Source organism: Neophocaena asiaeorientalis, unplaced genomic scaffold, assembly GCF_003031525.2.
Source record: "Neophocaena asiaeorientalis asiaeorientalis breed wild unplaced genomic scaffold, Neophocaena_asiaeorientalis_V1.1 scaffold59, whole genome shotgun sequence".
Lineage (NCBI taxonomy): Eukaryota > Metazoa > Chordata > Mammalia > Artiodactyla > Phocoenidae > Neophocaena > Neophocaena asiaeorientalis.
The window spans coordinates 18,108,189-18,125,467 of NW_020174268.1; the positions used below are offsets into that span (position 1 = coordinate 18,108,189).

Here is a 17,279-nt window from a genome sequence, read left to right on the forward strand (position 1 = left end):
CTTGTGTTTTTTTTTTTTCTGGTACGCGGGCCTCTCACCGCTGTGGCCTCTCCCGTCGCAGAGCACAGGCTCCGGACGCGCAGGCTCAGCGGCCACGGCTCACGGGCCCAGCCGCTCCGCAGCATGTGGGATCTTCCCGGACCGGGGCACGAACCCGTGTCCCCTGCATCAGCAGGCGGACTCTCAACCACTGTGCCACCAGGGAAGCCTCTTCTTTATGTTTTTAATGGTGGAAAATCTTTTCTGTTAGTCTTCAGGTTGTTTCCATAGACAGCTGTGTGCTGTTAAACAGTTGTCATTTGGGCATGCCCATGGGAGGAGGTGAGTTCAGGGACTTTCTACTCTGCCATCTTGGCCACTGCCCCCACCAAGGTATGGGCTCTTTTTTTTTTTTTTTTTTGCGGTACACAGGCCTCTCACTGTCGTGGCCTCTCCCGTTGCGGAGCACAGGCTCCAGACGTGCAGGCTCAGCGGCCATGGCTCACGGGCCCAGCTGCTCTACGGCATGTGGGATCTTCCCGGACCGGGGCATGAACCCGTGTCCCCTGCCTCAGCAGGCGGACTCTCAACCACTGCGCCACCAGGGAAGCCCGGTATGGGCTCTTAATTAAGGATTTGTTGTACTTGAAGGAACCTGAATTTCAACTTTGAAATCATGAGCTAAATACGTTCAATGAAGTATCACATTTTTGGCTTTGCTTTATTGAAATATCAAGTCAAAATTTGGTTAAACTTAGATTCATCCAATTGTAGACTCCAGTGGAAGATTATACACTATACAGTCTTTCAGCTTTTCAAAAGTAATCTACCTGTTCAGACAATTTTCTACACTCTTGAAATGTCTGCATTCAAAGGAGTAACAAAATGCAGGAAAGCACTGGGTTATACTTATGTGTACTCCTGAAAGAGGGATAAAACCCACTGCAAAAAGAAAAATTAATAAAAAAATAATAAGCCTATCATTTATATTTTGTACAGAGGGTAGGAGTGAAGAGACGTGTCTAGTGAAAGAGCCATTCCATGATGTGCCAAACAGTGCTCAGTTATTTGCAAACCCACCTGCTTTGAGACAACAAAACCCACAAATTCCTTTATTCACATATATATTAAAAAAAGTAACACAGAACTACATTACAGTCCATTAATTATGTTTATATCTCTTTTATTGTGAATTTTATCATTTTAGTGTTAGTAAAATTAATTGTAATCAGGCACCAACCTGTGAAGTATCTCTTAAACCCCCAAAATACTAAACTAATTCCTTAAAACAAACCCCACAGCATCTGAAAGAAAAAATGCCTAACTGAAGAGTCTGGCACCTAGGCAAAGTATCTCAGAGGAACCTGAAATTTACTCTTATGAAGGAACCCAAATCATCCCAACTCCAGGCACACACTGCAGTTTGCAGAGACTACTAGCAAACGTTCCAGCACCGAGGTACACGGGAAGAATTAACTGATGCTAATAAATATTACTATAAAGGCGAAAGCAAGCATATAAATCAAAGGTTCTCATCCCTGGAGAGCTTTTCAAAAGTAGACTTCCTGGGATCCACCCCGACTTGTCCTTCTGGAACTTCTGAGATTCAGACCCTGACACCAAGATTCTTTCACAAGATTTCCAGGTGATTTTACACGCACCCAGGGTTAAGGATCATGGGTGTAAACACAAAGGAGGTAAAAGAGGAAAAGGAGAGAGGGGGAAGCATGAAGACCTTCAGAGAATAAGCACTAATCATGATTACCAATTTCTGTGTTTAAAGCATCAGCTTTTCCATTTAAACTATGTTCATTAATTCATAGTACCTTCTACTGGTCAGGAAGAGTACCTACTATTCCTAAAACTAATTAAGGTACAGAAATATCCAACTTTGTTAATTAGTTGAAAGAGAACACATTTAGAAACAATCAATTAGTGAACCTTCATTATTTCTATATTTTCTCATAATTTAAGTGTAAAGTGGGTTGGCAAATATTGTGTTGGCAAAGACAGTTTTAAGCTCAATCTCAACGGTCAGGAGCAATTTTTATAGTAGGATGTTTAGCAGCATCCCTAGCCTCCTTGCACTAGATGCCAGTTGGAAACCCTCCCCAAAGTTGTGACAACCAGAAATTTCTCTAGACACTGTTAAATGACCCCCCCCACTCCCAGTGGGGAGAGAAAAACATTGCCTTCAGTCATAAATCAGTGACTTAGACAATAAAAATACTCCTGAGAAATTGATAATCTTTAATTTTGTATACTAGGTCCATAAAAAAATACCTTATTAACAAAGAACAACCATAAGGAAGATTTATTTTTAAATAAACTGTTATTGAATTTGTTCATAAATAGTTGTATGTGTACATGAATGTTCTTTTTTCCTTTTTAAATTTAAGCATCTTATGATATATTAATCTATGCAGTACTACAGTTTAATTGACATCTGCTGATTGTTTAATTTTTCACTTTAAAGGCAAGACCAAAATCAAAACCTCTGAACTTATACTTTTCAACCTGAAAGAATCAAAGAATATAGTTATAATTCTAAAGTAGCATCAATAAAGCAAGTGTTATTCTTATGAGTATTAATGGACTATACTGAAACAAGGTAAAATATAATAGTCTTATTTTGTACTTACTTTGAAATGCTGCCACTGAACAGATGTTTATTCTGAAAGATGCTACTATGAAGTTTGCAGGCTCAAATACCAATGATTATTCAAAATTAAATTTATGAAATAACTAGGAAACAGGCTGAATTGGAACCTGTGCATAGTTTTATGATATTAATTAGCAACATTTTTTTAAAGACATAGAAGGCTATTGTTTTAATATAAATTAGAAGTTTTTAAACCATCTCCCTTTAGTGCCTTTAAATACCACATAAACCAAAGACCCGAAGAACTTCAAATGATCACAGATACTATTCAGGCAAAAATTCTCATGTGTCAGTAATTTTAATGTTGTGCATGTCAAATTATAGTAAAAAACGACTATAAACAAGATGCAGCCCCTCTATTTCCATGAACAGCACACTGCATTACAGTAAACCGAGTTTATATTCAACCATCAAATGTGGTTCTCCCATTAGTTCACTTTGTGACGGGTCTGAAAACAAACAAAAACAAACATATTAAAGAACTGGACACTTAAAATGGGTGCATTCTACTGTATGTCAAGTATACCTCAATTCAGGTGATTGTAAAAGAAAATATAGATTGAATAAGTTCTTTTTCAAAGTTCTTAAGTTTTCCAGTGCTTTCCAGTTGGCTCTAGGAACGATCTCTAATAGGAGATTAAACAATCCGTAATCTAATTTGCAAAACCCATTTTATTTCTATCACTCTGTGCTCTGTTGCAAATACATATATACACAAACCAGAAGTCTAGAGCAAGAAAACCTTAAAAACCTTCACTCTCTTGTCTGTATTGACAAGTCAGACAAAAGTCTTACTTTAACTGCAATAATGCACCTAAGAGTTTTTAAAATGAATAACAACATTAAGCTTCCTACAAACAAACAAAGCCTCTTCTCCTCCACACAGGACAAGAAACAGAGTAAATACCCAACGAAATAAACTGTAAAATCAGTTTGTAAAGATAAATAATCATTAAAATAATGATTACCAAGAGTAACAGATCAATTTGGATGTTTCCTCACTGGATCTCCTAAGAGACTGGAGATTACTGTGTCACATTAGTTCAGCAATCTCTACTCTTGACATCTGTCACACAACAAAGTTAACCTTAGCAACAACTGATACCATTACAATTATTAATGGAGTAAATGGCTATGTATACAACAGGCATCCAAAACCCAAATTAAGAAAAAGTATGTCCGCACATGAGTACAAAGAACAAAGATGTTTGCTGCAGCTCTGTTTTGTCTTAATGAGAAAACTCAATACATGTATTGATGCAGCATACCTACTACCGTAAGATACACACAGTATGATACCAATTGTGATAAAAAATACATATACACAAAGCAGCGTCAGATATTTTCTGATTATATATATTTGTATGAAGACACAGAAAAAAGTCTGGAAGGACATACACTAACTAGAAGCAGCACGCAGCAGGCACACAGGGAAGCAGGGAGAGAAATGGGTTTGGGCTAAACATGGAGGACTTGAGTCTCAGCTGTAATGTTTTCAATTTTTAAACAAAGAATATCCTTATTTATATAATAACAACTTTCCTTTTAAACTCTGCTTTTTAAAGCTTTTGACTTTAATAAAATACATGCTTATTAAATAAATCACTTGCACCAGAAGACAGCACACCATGTAAGCAAGGCCCTGGCCTGTGAGACTCCCAGGGAGGACCCAGCCTCTTGGTCAGTCTCAGTTCCCTCATCTTAAAGTGACAGAACTAGAGTAAACGGAAAGCCGCTTTCAGCATTAAGAAAAAGGCTAGCTGTGACTTTCTCACTGCCTTCCTCACATTCTCTTCCCTTCCTTAAAATATAATGTGCAGATTTTTCTTGGCCAAGCACTTCCCCGATGAGCAAGCAAACAAAACCCTGATCACCTCCAACACTTTAAAAAATGTAAATTGGAGAATTATACAGATTTTCATTCACAGTTGACTAGTCTTCATATCACGCTTAGATTAACACACTACTCCCTCATTACAGACTTTAAAATTCCTTCTGGGTCAAATGTGATGAGGAGAATGTGGTGAGCAACAGCTTTCAACACCCATCATGGATTAAGCACCTTATGAGGCACTGGAGACACAAGAGTTAACAAGACAAAGTCCCCAGCTCTTGTGAGGCCTGTATTTAAGTTGGGGAAAACAAATAAGAAACAAGAAAAATACTGGAAAAGTGATAAGCAAAGAATGAAAATGAGGTGACAGGGTGACTGGGACTACTTTAGACTGGGTAGTCTCTGAAGGAGTGACATTTAAACTGGGATCTGAAAAGTGAGGGGGAAAGTATTCTAAGCAGAAGGAACAGCTAAGGCAAGGCCCTAAGGTGAAGCCATAAACTGTCCATAATTATACAGTCACAGTCCCCACGAGGGGAACTACCCGAAGTGCAGCGCAGCGATCTCACCCTGACAAAAATCACCTACCTAGACAGAGGATCTTTCTAGTTCTTAGCCGCCTTACAGATGCAAGGAATGAATATATAAAGATGTCCATAAGAGAGCTAGTGATCTTTTTTTTTTTTTTTTTTTTTTTTGCGGTACTTGGGCCTCTCACTGTTGTGGCCTCTCCCGTTGCGGAGCACAGGCTCCGGACGCGCAGGCTCAGCGGCCATGGCTCACGGGCCCAGCCGCTCCGCGGCATGTGGGATCTTCCCGGACCGGGGCACGAACCCGCGTCCCCTGCATCGGCAGGCAGACTCTCAACCACTGCGCTACCAGGGAAGCCCCCGCTAGTGATCTTTTTAAATCTGAAATTCTATCACATGTCACGGCTTAAAATCACTCAATGGGTATGGACACCAAGGGGGGAACGTCGGAAGGAGGGCAGTGGTGGTGGTGGTGGGATGAATTGGGAGACTGCGATTGACACATATACACTAATATGCATAAAATAGGTAACTAATAAGAACCTGCTGTTTGAAAAAATAAAATTAAAAAAAAGATTATAAAGTGAAAGAAAACAAAAGAGCTGAAGAAAAAAATAAAATAAAGTTACAGTCTTCAGATGTCAAAAGAAAAAAAAAATCACTCGATGGCTTTCTGTTGCATTCTGAATAAACTTTTTATGGTCTGCAAGGCTCTGGCTCCTCTGTACCTGCCTGGCTTTTCAACCTCACCTTATTCTACTTTCCACTTCCCTCAAAACACTCCAGCTACATGGGCCTTCTTAACATGTTCTTATGTGTGTTGAGAGACAATTCTCTAGGATCCTTTCTTGATTCCACAAGTCTTGGAAGCAGAGGCACTGTCTGCCTTTGTTCTGGACTCTCTTTCCAAGGCTGTTTCTAAAGAGAGATCATGTTGCCCTTGGGACACAGAATAGGCAGGCTGACTGCCCATTATAAGATTCAGGTGCCCTGAACTTGGGGTTCCCCTTACTGTAACAAAATACACTCTATATGCAGGTTTCATCTAACCCTCTTCTTGCTGCCCTGTGGGAACTGGGGCTTAGGGACCCAACAGAAAAGCTGATGCTCTGGCTTCTGCTACTGCCGTGAATAACAAACTGCCCTTTGTCTCGAGGAGTCTGTCTCTGCCAGCATCCGTGAAACCACAGAGGGCTAACTTGTTAGCTCTTAAGTGGAATAAACCCTTCAGAGCTCTTCGGCTGTTCTCAGGTTAGAGACCCTGGACATACAGCTTCTTCTGTCTGAAATATTCTTCCCTCTACTTTTAGCTCAACTAATTCATGTATCTTTCAGGAATCAATTTATATGTCATATTCCCAGAGGTGCCTGGCCCTCCTACCCAACAACAAACTATATACCTACCCTCTTTATTCTTAGAATTTAATCACTGTTTATAACTACATGTTTGTGTTTTAACTGTTAATGTTTACCTCCCCCATTAGGAAGCACAGATGTTTTGTTTTTTTCACCGTCGTATATTCAAAGCCTAGCCCACTGTCTGACGTATAACAATTATTTTACTGACTGAATAAATGCTCAGTAAGTCCCTCTCCCTTTTTTTCACATGACTTTACAGAGGCTGATATTTAAATGAGTGCATTTTTATAACTAAAAGGTAATTATAAACCTGAGCTATCACCTTACTAATTTTAAATGAGGTCTAAATTCAATGTAAAAGCTTAGGAATTCCAGGTTTTCCTGCATTCAAAAAGTTCCCTCAGGGAAGATTTTCAAAGAGGAGTCTCATGAGATTTCTGCTGCATCCACAGCATCTCGTTACCGGACATTAGCAGCCAAGCAAAAGTAATATAATTTAATCCTGTTGGGTTTTTCTGTTTCTCCTAAACTGCCGAGGCATAATGAACAGAAGTAATACTGGACAGAATTATATTTGTTTACCTTCCTCAGAACCAGAAAAAAATAAAGGATGCTGCATGTATTGCCCTTACTTAAAAGCCATTTATGTCATACATAATATAATCATCCAGAGAATTTTGTTAAAAATGACAGATTCTTCTTTACTATTCACCATCTATAGAAACACAACAATTACTTAGGAGGAAAGGGTGGGTATTTTTTAAAGAAAACTTTGACCTTATTTTTTCTAGTTGTTTTTAAAACTAGTCACATCCCACAAACATTCTGAATAGTGCAACAACAATCCTTGTTTAAGCTACCCTAAGAATATTGTACTGGACTCACACATCAGACTTTATCCTCAGGATATGAAAGGAATGACTGTCATTAATTGACTGAAATGACTATAATCTCAGAACTCCATAAATAATTTTCACTTTTAAAACCAGTTAAACAGTTATTACCATTAAATTTTATCTTATTTCACTGAATAAACACAAATGAATTCAATCAGCTATAAACTCCACGAGGACAAAGACGCTGTAGGTTTCATCTGCTGCTGTTGTCTTGTACATTATTGGAGCTCTACAAAAAGGTATGGAATGACACTTACCATTAAGAATATCTTCAAATCCAATAGTCTCATCATTACCCCTCAAAATATCCAATGAAAGGTTTGAGCTTGGAAGAAATGGAAGACGCTGAACCTTCAGGAAAAGTATAAAAAGGCAAAATTAGAAAAAACCAAGGGGAAAAAATATACATGACCAAATTTCATTCTTCATTCTTTATTTGTAAAATTCACAAAACTAAGTAAGATATCAATTTAACCAATGTGGGTTAATCAATTTAACACGCAAGTTCACATTTGAGACCCAAACCAAAATTTTAAAAATTCCTCAACACTTTACACAAAATTTATACACTGAAACTGAGAGCTTCTCACGGACACTTAATAATCCCATCAGGCTTGCTCATGTTCGAGGGCTTCGCTTCTGTCCAGGAAACCAAAGCACACACCATGTGATGAAATGCAAAATCCTAGAGCCTAACACCACTCTTCGTTCCCAATAAACGTGGGATGATCAAATTCCTGAAGAAATTCCAATTCAGCGAGAGCAGTATTCTATTTAGTAAACCAATTATTCATTTTTTATGTTGTTCTGTATTGCTCACACAAATGTTTAAGTTATGACCCTTTAAAACAGTACCGATAGGGACTTCCCTGATGGCACAGTGGTTAAGAATCTGCCTGCCAACGCAGGGGACACGGGTTTGATCCCTGGTCAGGGAATATCCCACATGTCGTGGAGCAACTAAGCCCATGTGCCACAACTACTGAGCCTGCGCTCTAGAGCCCACGAACTACAACTACTGAGCCTGCGTGCCACAACTGCTGAAAGCAGCATGCCTAGAGCCCCTGTTCCGCAACGAGAAGCCACCGCAATGAGAAGCCCATGCACCGCAACGAAGAATAGCCCCCACTCACCACAACTAGAGAAAGCCCATGCAGCAATGAAGATCAACACAGCAAAAAATAAACTAATAATTAATTAAAAAAAAAAAAAAACAGTAGTGGTAACTAGAAATGAAGATCAAAGTCACCTGTGGGCCTTTAAAAACCACAATGCCATTGTGAACTAGTGTTATATACTTTTTTCAATTATTAAATACATATACCGCAGACTAGTATCTAAGTACAGTGGAGAAAGCATGGGCTGTATAGTCAGAGAGATCTGGATTCAAATCCTGCTTTTATTACTTACTTAGGCTTTGCCTAAGTTACCTGACTTGTCTCACCCTGTTTCCATCTGTGAACTAGGATAATAGCACCTTCCTCTCAAACCTGTAGCATGGTGCAGTGTGAAGTATACATATATAGTCACTGGCACATAGTTTGTACCCAACAAACTTTAATGTAGCCAAACCAAATTTTCAGTTTTTCTGTTCTTTGTTAGTTGTCCAGCAATCACTGGAATCAATGTAGTGTGATGTGACAGAATCCAGAGCACAGATGGGGGGACAGTTCTTACACACCTGGAAGGACATTTCTGAAGATCTTCTTCCTAAGCAACAGGTATACTCAGCAATATACAACCTGCCTATTAGATACCTCCACCTGGATATTCCTAGAGGCATCTCAGATTCAGTGTAACCCCCCAAAGGAGAAAAACATGAAAAATGAACACAGGTAAGTTTTCAGACAGTGAGCCTATAATTTAAAGGAGTTTTCCATTTCAAAGCTTCTTTTCTCTATGAAGTAGAAATCAAGGTCATATCCTAAAAGGGGGAAAGTAGGATAGGTTGTAGGGCAGAAGAGAAGGTAAGGTTTGTACAGCTGTTATTAAAATAGAAGGCTCCTTCCAATTGATATCAACACACAGGTAGGATGCATACAAATTGACATTCATAAACCCACCTGCTGCACTGCCTTGAATTCCATTTGTAGTTTTAATGGAGCAAATAGACCCTGGATGTTTCTCAGTGTGGAAAAGTTCATTTTATCTTGGTTGAGCTGGAACTACAAAGACAACAATGTAATTTTGAATGTTACTCAACATTCTGCTTTCAAAACAGTTAGCACTGATACGCATGTGACACAATACTTAGAAGAAAGATTTCAATATCCATAACTGAAATAAAAACGAAGTATTTTTACTAATTTCTTCGACAAATTTTAGAATATGTATGTCTATATTTTACCTGGCATGCAGGTGTCCTTCACTGGTGTAAAATTACCACCTAAAATTTAGATTTACAGAACTAATACATTAAGGGAATGTTTCTCACATTGCAAAAGTGTATTTACAAAGCATAATCATATTTCAATGCTTTTGATTAGAATTACTGCAAAACTGGTAGAGCAAAGAAAAGGTGTAAATAACCTCAGATCCAGAAAGTTTTATACAGGGACAATAATTAGTAAGAAATTTCTAAGTATGAAAGTATCTACTTCAAAGGATTTCATAAAAGAAATAATCAGACCCATTATACGGTCCTGTTAATTAAACTACAACCCTTAAACTCCACCTTTCTGAGTAATTGAGTCTGGGGGAAAAAAGAAACCCAATTTGTGTTGGGTACTAATAAGCAATTTTATTCTGGAATCATACTCTTACTAAGCACTGATACTACTTCTAAAAAACGAGTCAGGGCTTCCCTGGTGGCGCAGTGGTTGAGAGTCCGCCTGCTGATGCAGGGGACGCGGGTTTGTGCCCCGGTCCGGGAGGATCCCACATGCCGCGGAGCGGCTGGGCCCGTGAGCCATGGCCACTGAGCCTGCGTGTCCGGAGCCTGTGCTCCGCAATGGGAGAGGCCACAACAGTGAGAGGCCCGGGTAGCGCAAAAAAAAAAAAAAAAAAAAAAAAGAGTCAGGTTTACCCCATCTAAATATGTATAATTTATCTTTGAACCCAAATGCAGAACTTCACATTGACCTCTTTGTTTTTCTTGAAGTTCTGGCCTAGTCTTTTGGTCTATTGGGTCATCTATGATGTAGTTCACTTATTCATCAAAACGAGCTATCCGTGTCAGCTTTTTCTTCCATAAACCTGATTTATATGTTTTCTATGGCTAATCTGAAATCTCTGAAAAACAACCTTCTCATCTTCTGAGCATGAAACCAGAATGCAGCTAAAGCAGCCAGGGGCCCCTTTATTTTCTCGTCTAATTTGAACTTCAATTTCATCATCAAATTATTTGTTCTACTCTTTCTTAAGGAAAAATCTTTCCCCTTGCTGAAGAGGGAGGAAACAAAACAAAACAAAAAAAACTGAATAGGTCAGCTTCCTGTTAACTGGGTAACACTGCACCATCATTCCCAAGTAGTAAGACACCTCCTTGTTCTTGCTCTGAATGTGTTATTTAAAAACCCTTTAGGTTGTCTTTAGGACATCTGTACAAGCTATACCCTCTGGGGAATAACCTTTCCCCACCTATTTATCTGGTTAATACTGTTCTAAAACTGTTCAAATGCCCTCTTCTAGAAAGCTTTCCACAGATGCTTGCTCCATCCCTGGTCCTCTACAACACTTTATGAAGCCCCTATCCACTGCTTATCCTCCCATTAAAATTTCAGCCCCTTAAGGATGGGGACTATGTCATATTCACCTGTGCACCTACTGTGCCCAGCAGTAGCCTGGAGATGCAGGGCTTGAAAAAGAGGTCAAGGCTAGAGATATGGGCTTGGGAAGACCAACAGCAAAAATGGCAGGGGAAAAATGTAAAAGAAAATGGGATCATCAAAGGAGAACATATGAAAGGAATGGAAAGGTGGACTAACCTCTAGAAATGTCTATAAAAAAGACAAAGAAGAATGTGTAGAAAGGGAGCTTTAGTGAAGCAATACAATGATAACTCAAAGATTAGGATATCGAAAACAAGGCCTCAAGTTTTTCATGGTTAAATGCTCAACACCAGAAGTGTCTTAATCAAGTATTATTAAAAATATTTTTCTACTAAAGGATAAAAATAAAAACACAGGTAACATACTTACATTTTTTTCTGATAATTCAAGAGGATGACTGGGCAAAAGTTCATTTTTCACATAAGAAAAACTGAAAATAAACAATTAAGATGGAAGATTATATATTACTGAATACCTAGAGCTCAAAATCACATCTATCACTGTTGTAGTATAAATAAATGGCACAAGGGAGTTTTGGGGGGATGAGTAAACTGTTCTGTATCCTAAGTGTGGTGGTGATGGTTCTGGGAATTAACACATATTTTAAAATTCATAGAACTGTACACCAAAAGGAAGACAAGAAGTCAAATTTACTGAACATTGTTTTAAATGGATCTATTATAGATACTGGTGGTCAAGACTTCAATTCACTGGGGATAACCACCCCCAAAAATGGTGCTAAATGATGCCCTGTATCTAGAAGAAATTTAATAAAAAGTATGTTTAATACTACTACTCTGATGACATGATTCTTGTATTATGTAAAATATCTAAGCCTCTTTTCTTCAGATCTAATGCGTATTCAATAGTTAATATATTTTTGGTAAACACATGTTGAACGATCTGTTTGACATTTACCAAACACCTACTATGTATAAAGTACCATATTAGGTGATATACAGCTAGAACCAGGCCGCGGGTCTTTATCACCCTAGATATATAAAGATGACTATGTTATTGTCCAAACCAGGATCTGAGAGCTGAAGGAAACCTTAGAAATCCTGCAACAATCGTTTACTGAATACTATCTTTGTACAGAACATTATCTGCAAAGTGGAATTTGATAATGGCTCTGCCCATGGCAATCTTCCCAGTCTAACTGGGAAGGAAGAGAAGCATTTCATGTGAAAACAAAAAAAAACAGAAACGAATCACCCGGATTGGTTACTGGCTAGCTTATAAATCTGATTATACTATACTACTGCCAATTCCAAAGGCAATATAGTGCATCTTTTACTACGGAATGAAAAGACAATAGTGAGGTATTATGTCTGCTCCCAGAGACCAATATTAGAATGATATTCTAAGACAGTAAGAGTAAACACCTTAAAATTAGATACAAAATTCAAAAATTCAAAACACAGTACATACAAAGCAGGGAGGAAAGCATTATCCTTATTTGATTAAGCAGAAAAACAATCTGCCAAGGAAAAGGACCAGTACTAGAAATTCAGACCTAAACACAGAGAAAAATATAGAAAATCGAGGGGAGGGGCATAACTGTACTGAAACTAGAAAAGAAAAATAAGAGCATCTAAGGCTTACCCTGTGCTTACTAATGCCACGTACTGGTCTAAGTACTTCCCGTGTGTTAGCTCATTCAAGATAACATATATGCTATTACTAGCCTTATTTCACAGGTGTGGACACTGAGACGTAGAACAATTAAGTAACCTGCCCACAGGCATACATCTAGTAAATGGCAGAGCCAGGACCAAAACCCAGAGTCCATGCTCTTTACTGCTATGTTCTAGTGTCTCCCAAAGAACAGTCAATTACTCCAATAGTTAATAAGATAAAGAGACAAATGGCTCTCCAAGTTATCAGCAGCACAAAGAAGAATCCTACCAAATCATGCTACTGGGTAACATCTCCTAGGAAGATGCCCTTTCCTGGGAACCTACTACTCTGATAAGATGCTTCTTCCACTATAGAACACATCCAATCCTACCCTCCCCCTCCTCCCCTAAAGTGTATTACTTGCTACCTCCTAAATTAAATACATATTTATGGCCTATCAAAATATTTAAAGAATACTGTGAGAAATAATTCACATTTTACCATTACAAAGTCAAAGTCCCAATTCCCCCATATACCCTTTTCGAAGAAGATCATGACTTTCAAAAGGTCCACTTGCTGAAAGTTCAGTAACTGGAATACTGTCCTTTAGCTGAGATCCAAGTCCTCTGGCATTCTACAACAGAAAGGAAAAACACTATTAAATATAAACAGTTCAAAAAAACACTGAACATCTATGTAAACAACACTGTTTAAGCACTGGAAAGAAAGGATAAGGTCTTTGCCCTCAAAGGGCCCAGTCTAGACAAGTACCATGAGCCTTAGCATTATGGTAGAGGAATATACATGGTTCAGTGAATAAAATCGAATTCGGGGTAGGAAGGATTCCTGAGTTGATCTCTGAATGCTGTCAGATTGAAAGGCATTCACGTAAAACAAGAACATGGGTAAAAGTATAAAAATATAAATGAGCAAGCTACAAGTCTTTTGAGATGACCAGCTAACTACATGTCTGAGTAGAGCAGTAAAGGTTGGCCAAAAGAAAAAATGAAAAGGCTTCAATATGCAAAGAAATTTGTTTTATTCTGAAATAGAGAGCCTCTGAAGGGTTATGGCATGATCAGATTTACTTTTATTGGAAAGATTCCCCCTTAGGTTAGAATGATCGGCACAGAATGAAAAATGTTGAGGGCAGAATCCTGGGGAATACCATTCCTTATGGACAAGGAAGAACAAGGAAAATGGGATTAAGAACAGAGAGAACAGCTAGAAGAGAGTAGTCACAGGAGCTAAGAAAGAAAGGGAATTTCAGAAAGTATTTGGTTCCCATAAGAGGGTACTACCTATGAAAAATAAATGTACCTAATCAGGATGGTATAAATAAAAAAAATAAAAACAAAGACTCACGGTATATTTGTTACTAGTGTATGGTCACCCTACTCATTTATACTATAATTTAATCACCAAATATTTATTAAATATCTACTATGCGGCAGGTTCTCTACTAGATACTGAAGATACATATCTGTCTTCCAGGGCTTAATATAATGAAGATAGAGTAAACATGCAATTAAAATGTAATACATAATACCATAGCTAAAACACAAGATGCTGAGTTTAAGTTACTTGTTGCTGAAATACATCACCCCTGCAATTCTGCAGAAAACTGTAAAACAGCTGCAGGTAGTTTGGAGTGTTATATTCTTCTAGGAGAAACTCTTCTGAGAAACCAGCTTCTTAAATTGATGTTTTACTTTATTTGTATATTTTACTAGGTCAGGTACTGCACAGTGTCCCGGGTTTCCTCAATCTACCACCCCAGTCCACACCTGGATAATGTTAACAGCACTGCCTCTAGCCTGTTCTATTTTCCAATTCTGCACAGCAAGATTTGCCTGATAAGCAATTTTCCTCACCAAAGCTGTTAAAAAAACATAACAAAACAAAACGAAAAACAAAAACCTTCCACTGGTTTGTCAATGTCTTGCCTGAATAATGTCCAAGGTCCGAAGCCTGGAACTCAAGAAGCTGTACAACAGGTTTCAACTCTCCCACATAGAAGTCACAGTTAATTAGGAAAAGAAGCTGAAATCTAGTGTGGAGGCCACTAACCTGACGACGGCACAGAACCTCTCTGGCCCTGTTTACTCATCCTTCCAGCTGCCTGAACTCTTTCCAGGACCAGAGTTGTATGATTGTACCTTTCCAAAAACACCTTCTGTTGCTTTCCTACATAAAGGTTCTCCTCCTCCCAGACTGCTTTATTGTAGAGTAACGGAAGAAAAGTTTCTTCTACACACAAAGAAAAGGGGGATTCTGATCTCTGGGATCTACTGTTATCACTTTCCCAATTCCCTCCTGTAAAACATGAGAATCAGTACATGATATTTCTAATAAAGTAGCAGAGGAAAACAAATCTATGAAAAGTTAATTAACACTAGTTACTTGAGGATGTTTATTAAACCTCTTTACTATGTTCAGCAGTATTTACCAACAGAAACTTTCTAGATTTGGATGGCCCAGCAGCAGTACTGGTGGTATCAGAGTCGCGAGCAATGACGATTCAAGAATCTCTCCCAAACATCAAACTTTTAAGTTAAAAAGAGAGAAGGGACGGGGCAGGAGGAGACCCAATAACAATACTGACAAACGGGGAGTAGCAACTATCCAATTTTCCCCCCTCCAACACCTGCCATACTACGAGCTCCCAAAAATGTTTGTGGGGTAAAGCTGAGTGATGGAAAACGGACCCACAGCTGTGGGTTTGTTATCAAGGCAGTTCCGAGGATTAGGGGTGGGTGAGGATGTCGGGCACTCGGCTCCCAAAGGTCCTCCCCTCGGGGGAGGGGTAGTCGGCCGCGCCGCACCCCAGACCGTTGCACTTTTGGGGATGTCCTTTCCGGCTCGGCGCCAACTACGGGAAGGGACCGGGGTCGGGGCCGACTGGGGGACTTGGGGATGGGAGAGAGGAGGCGGTGGGAAAGGATGAAGCCGAGGCGCCGCTCGCGGGACCAGCGCCGGAGACCTGCCCAGGCGGCGGCCACGAACCCCCGGACCCCGTGACTCGACAAATCATGGCGCCCGAGGCCGGCCTCCTCCTCCCGCCGCCGCCGCCACCGGGGAACGGGCTGGGGAGCGGCGGCCTGCTCCTGCGCCCACGGACCCGAGCCCGCAGTCCACTCGGGTCGCCCAGGGTCTCACTCACCATCTTCAACACGCTCTGCGAACAGCTTCTCAGCCCGTTACCGTCAGCCGACCCGCGGCTCACTTCCGTTTCCGGGGTTGCCCCCACCCACATCCGCCGGAAGTGCGTCCGTCCGGGCGAGGAAGGAAGGAGGGTGCGGGGCACCTGGAGGGAGCCGCACGGGGCCGGAGCTCCCACGCCTGAAGTCCCGAGGGATCGGGGACCGAGGGCGCAGTAAGGGGGTGTGGGCTGGAGGAGGGCGGGGGAGGGGAGACGCGGTTGTTCACTCTGTTCGTTATCAGCCCCGACCGCTTGTGCGGCGTTGGGAGATGCGCAGTGTACTTTGCTGGATGCATCGCCCTGTTCATCCAAAATCTCTTTGAGGTCGAGATTACGTTTTTCATAAGGGCAAACGAGGCCCAGGTGGAATGAGTGATTCGCGTGCAGTCATCCAGCTAGTGAGGCAAACGTGGAAGCCAAAGCTTTTGCCGGTTTGCTTTTTTTTAATTACTTATCGAAGGCCAGCTATGTTCAGGACTCCGGGCTGAGACTAAGAATACAGAAATGAACAGGCTCGTGTGGTTCCTGGGCTCCAGCAGTAGAGGAACTCTTGGGGTGGGCAGGGTGACAACTAAGTAAGTATGGTATCAGTAACCTTTGAGGGCTTTTACTATGTAGTAACACAATTCCAAGTGCTGTACGTGAACTATCTCCTTTAACTCTTTGAATAATCCTATGAAGTGAGTTCTACACTTACCTCAGTTTTACAGGCGCTGAAAGCAAGACATAAAAGAGTTTAAATAGATATGACCAAGGACACATAATCTATTATAGTTACAGTCATACACTATACTCTGTTGCCTTCCAAATGTGATGTGGTAAAACGAACTCACGCGTTGTCACCATGTAATGGAGCTAATTTAAGGAATCCTTGGGCTGGCAGTCAAGGTATAAGAGTGAGTTAGAGAGGAGAGAGTATGAAAGACATTGCTGGTAGATTTGCTTGTGCAAAAGCTCAAGTGGGAAAGAAGGCCTGTGTGGCTAAATTTCAGTGAGTAAGGTAGAGAGGAGTGTGAGATGAGGCTTAGATGGAGGCAGATTTATCGTGGAGGCCCTTGTGTGCCAGATTAAGGATGAGGCTTTATCTTTAAAAAGACATTGAAGGATTTTAAGGAGGGAGGTCATAAGGTTGTATGTGTTATGCAGCGCATGACAGGAGATGCTGTCACGGATTCCACAACCTTGAACTTCTGCGATGATCCACGTTTCAAGTATTGTGCGCTGCTGTCCTTATGTGTTTCCTTCTCACTCTTCAGAATATCCATGTTTACCTTGAGATTTGAGATCGAGTGTTTCATTTGCATCCTTTTCCTTTCACTCAGTTCCACCTAAGGAGAAATTTTAAAACTGCATCTCTATTTATTTCTTCAATTTAATTTTTATTTTATGTTGAGGTGTAGTGGATTTACAGTGTTGTGTTAGTATCA

The 17,279-nt window shown here is 40.1% G+C and overlaps 1 protein-coding gene across 1 annotated transcript; it reads right to left on the reverse strand.

Moving 5' to 3' along the window:
- Positions 1-2,364: 2,364 nt before the first annotated feature.
- POMP (proteasome maturation protein) lies at positions 2,365-15,906 on the reverse strand. Its single transcript, XM_024755544.1, has 6 exons — positions 15,814-15,906; positions 13,187-13,284; positions 11,400-11,460; positions 9,324-9,425; positions 7,518-7,611; positions 2,365-3,090 (listed from the first exon to the last, which is right to left on the reverse strand). The coding sequence occupies exons 1-6, from the start codon at positions 15,904-15,906 to the stop codon at positions 3,023-3,025; spliced, it is 516 nt and encodes a 171-aa protein (XP_024611312.1). The 3' UTR covers positions 2,365-3,022.
- Between the last annotated feature and the right edge of the window lie 1,373 nt (positions 15,907-17,279).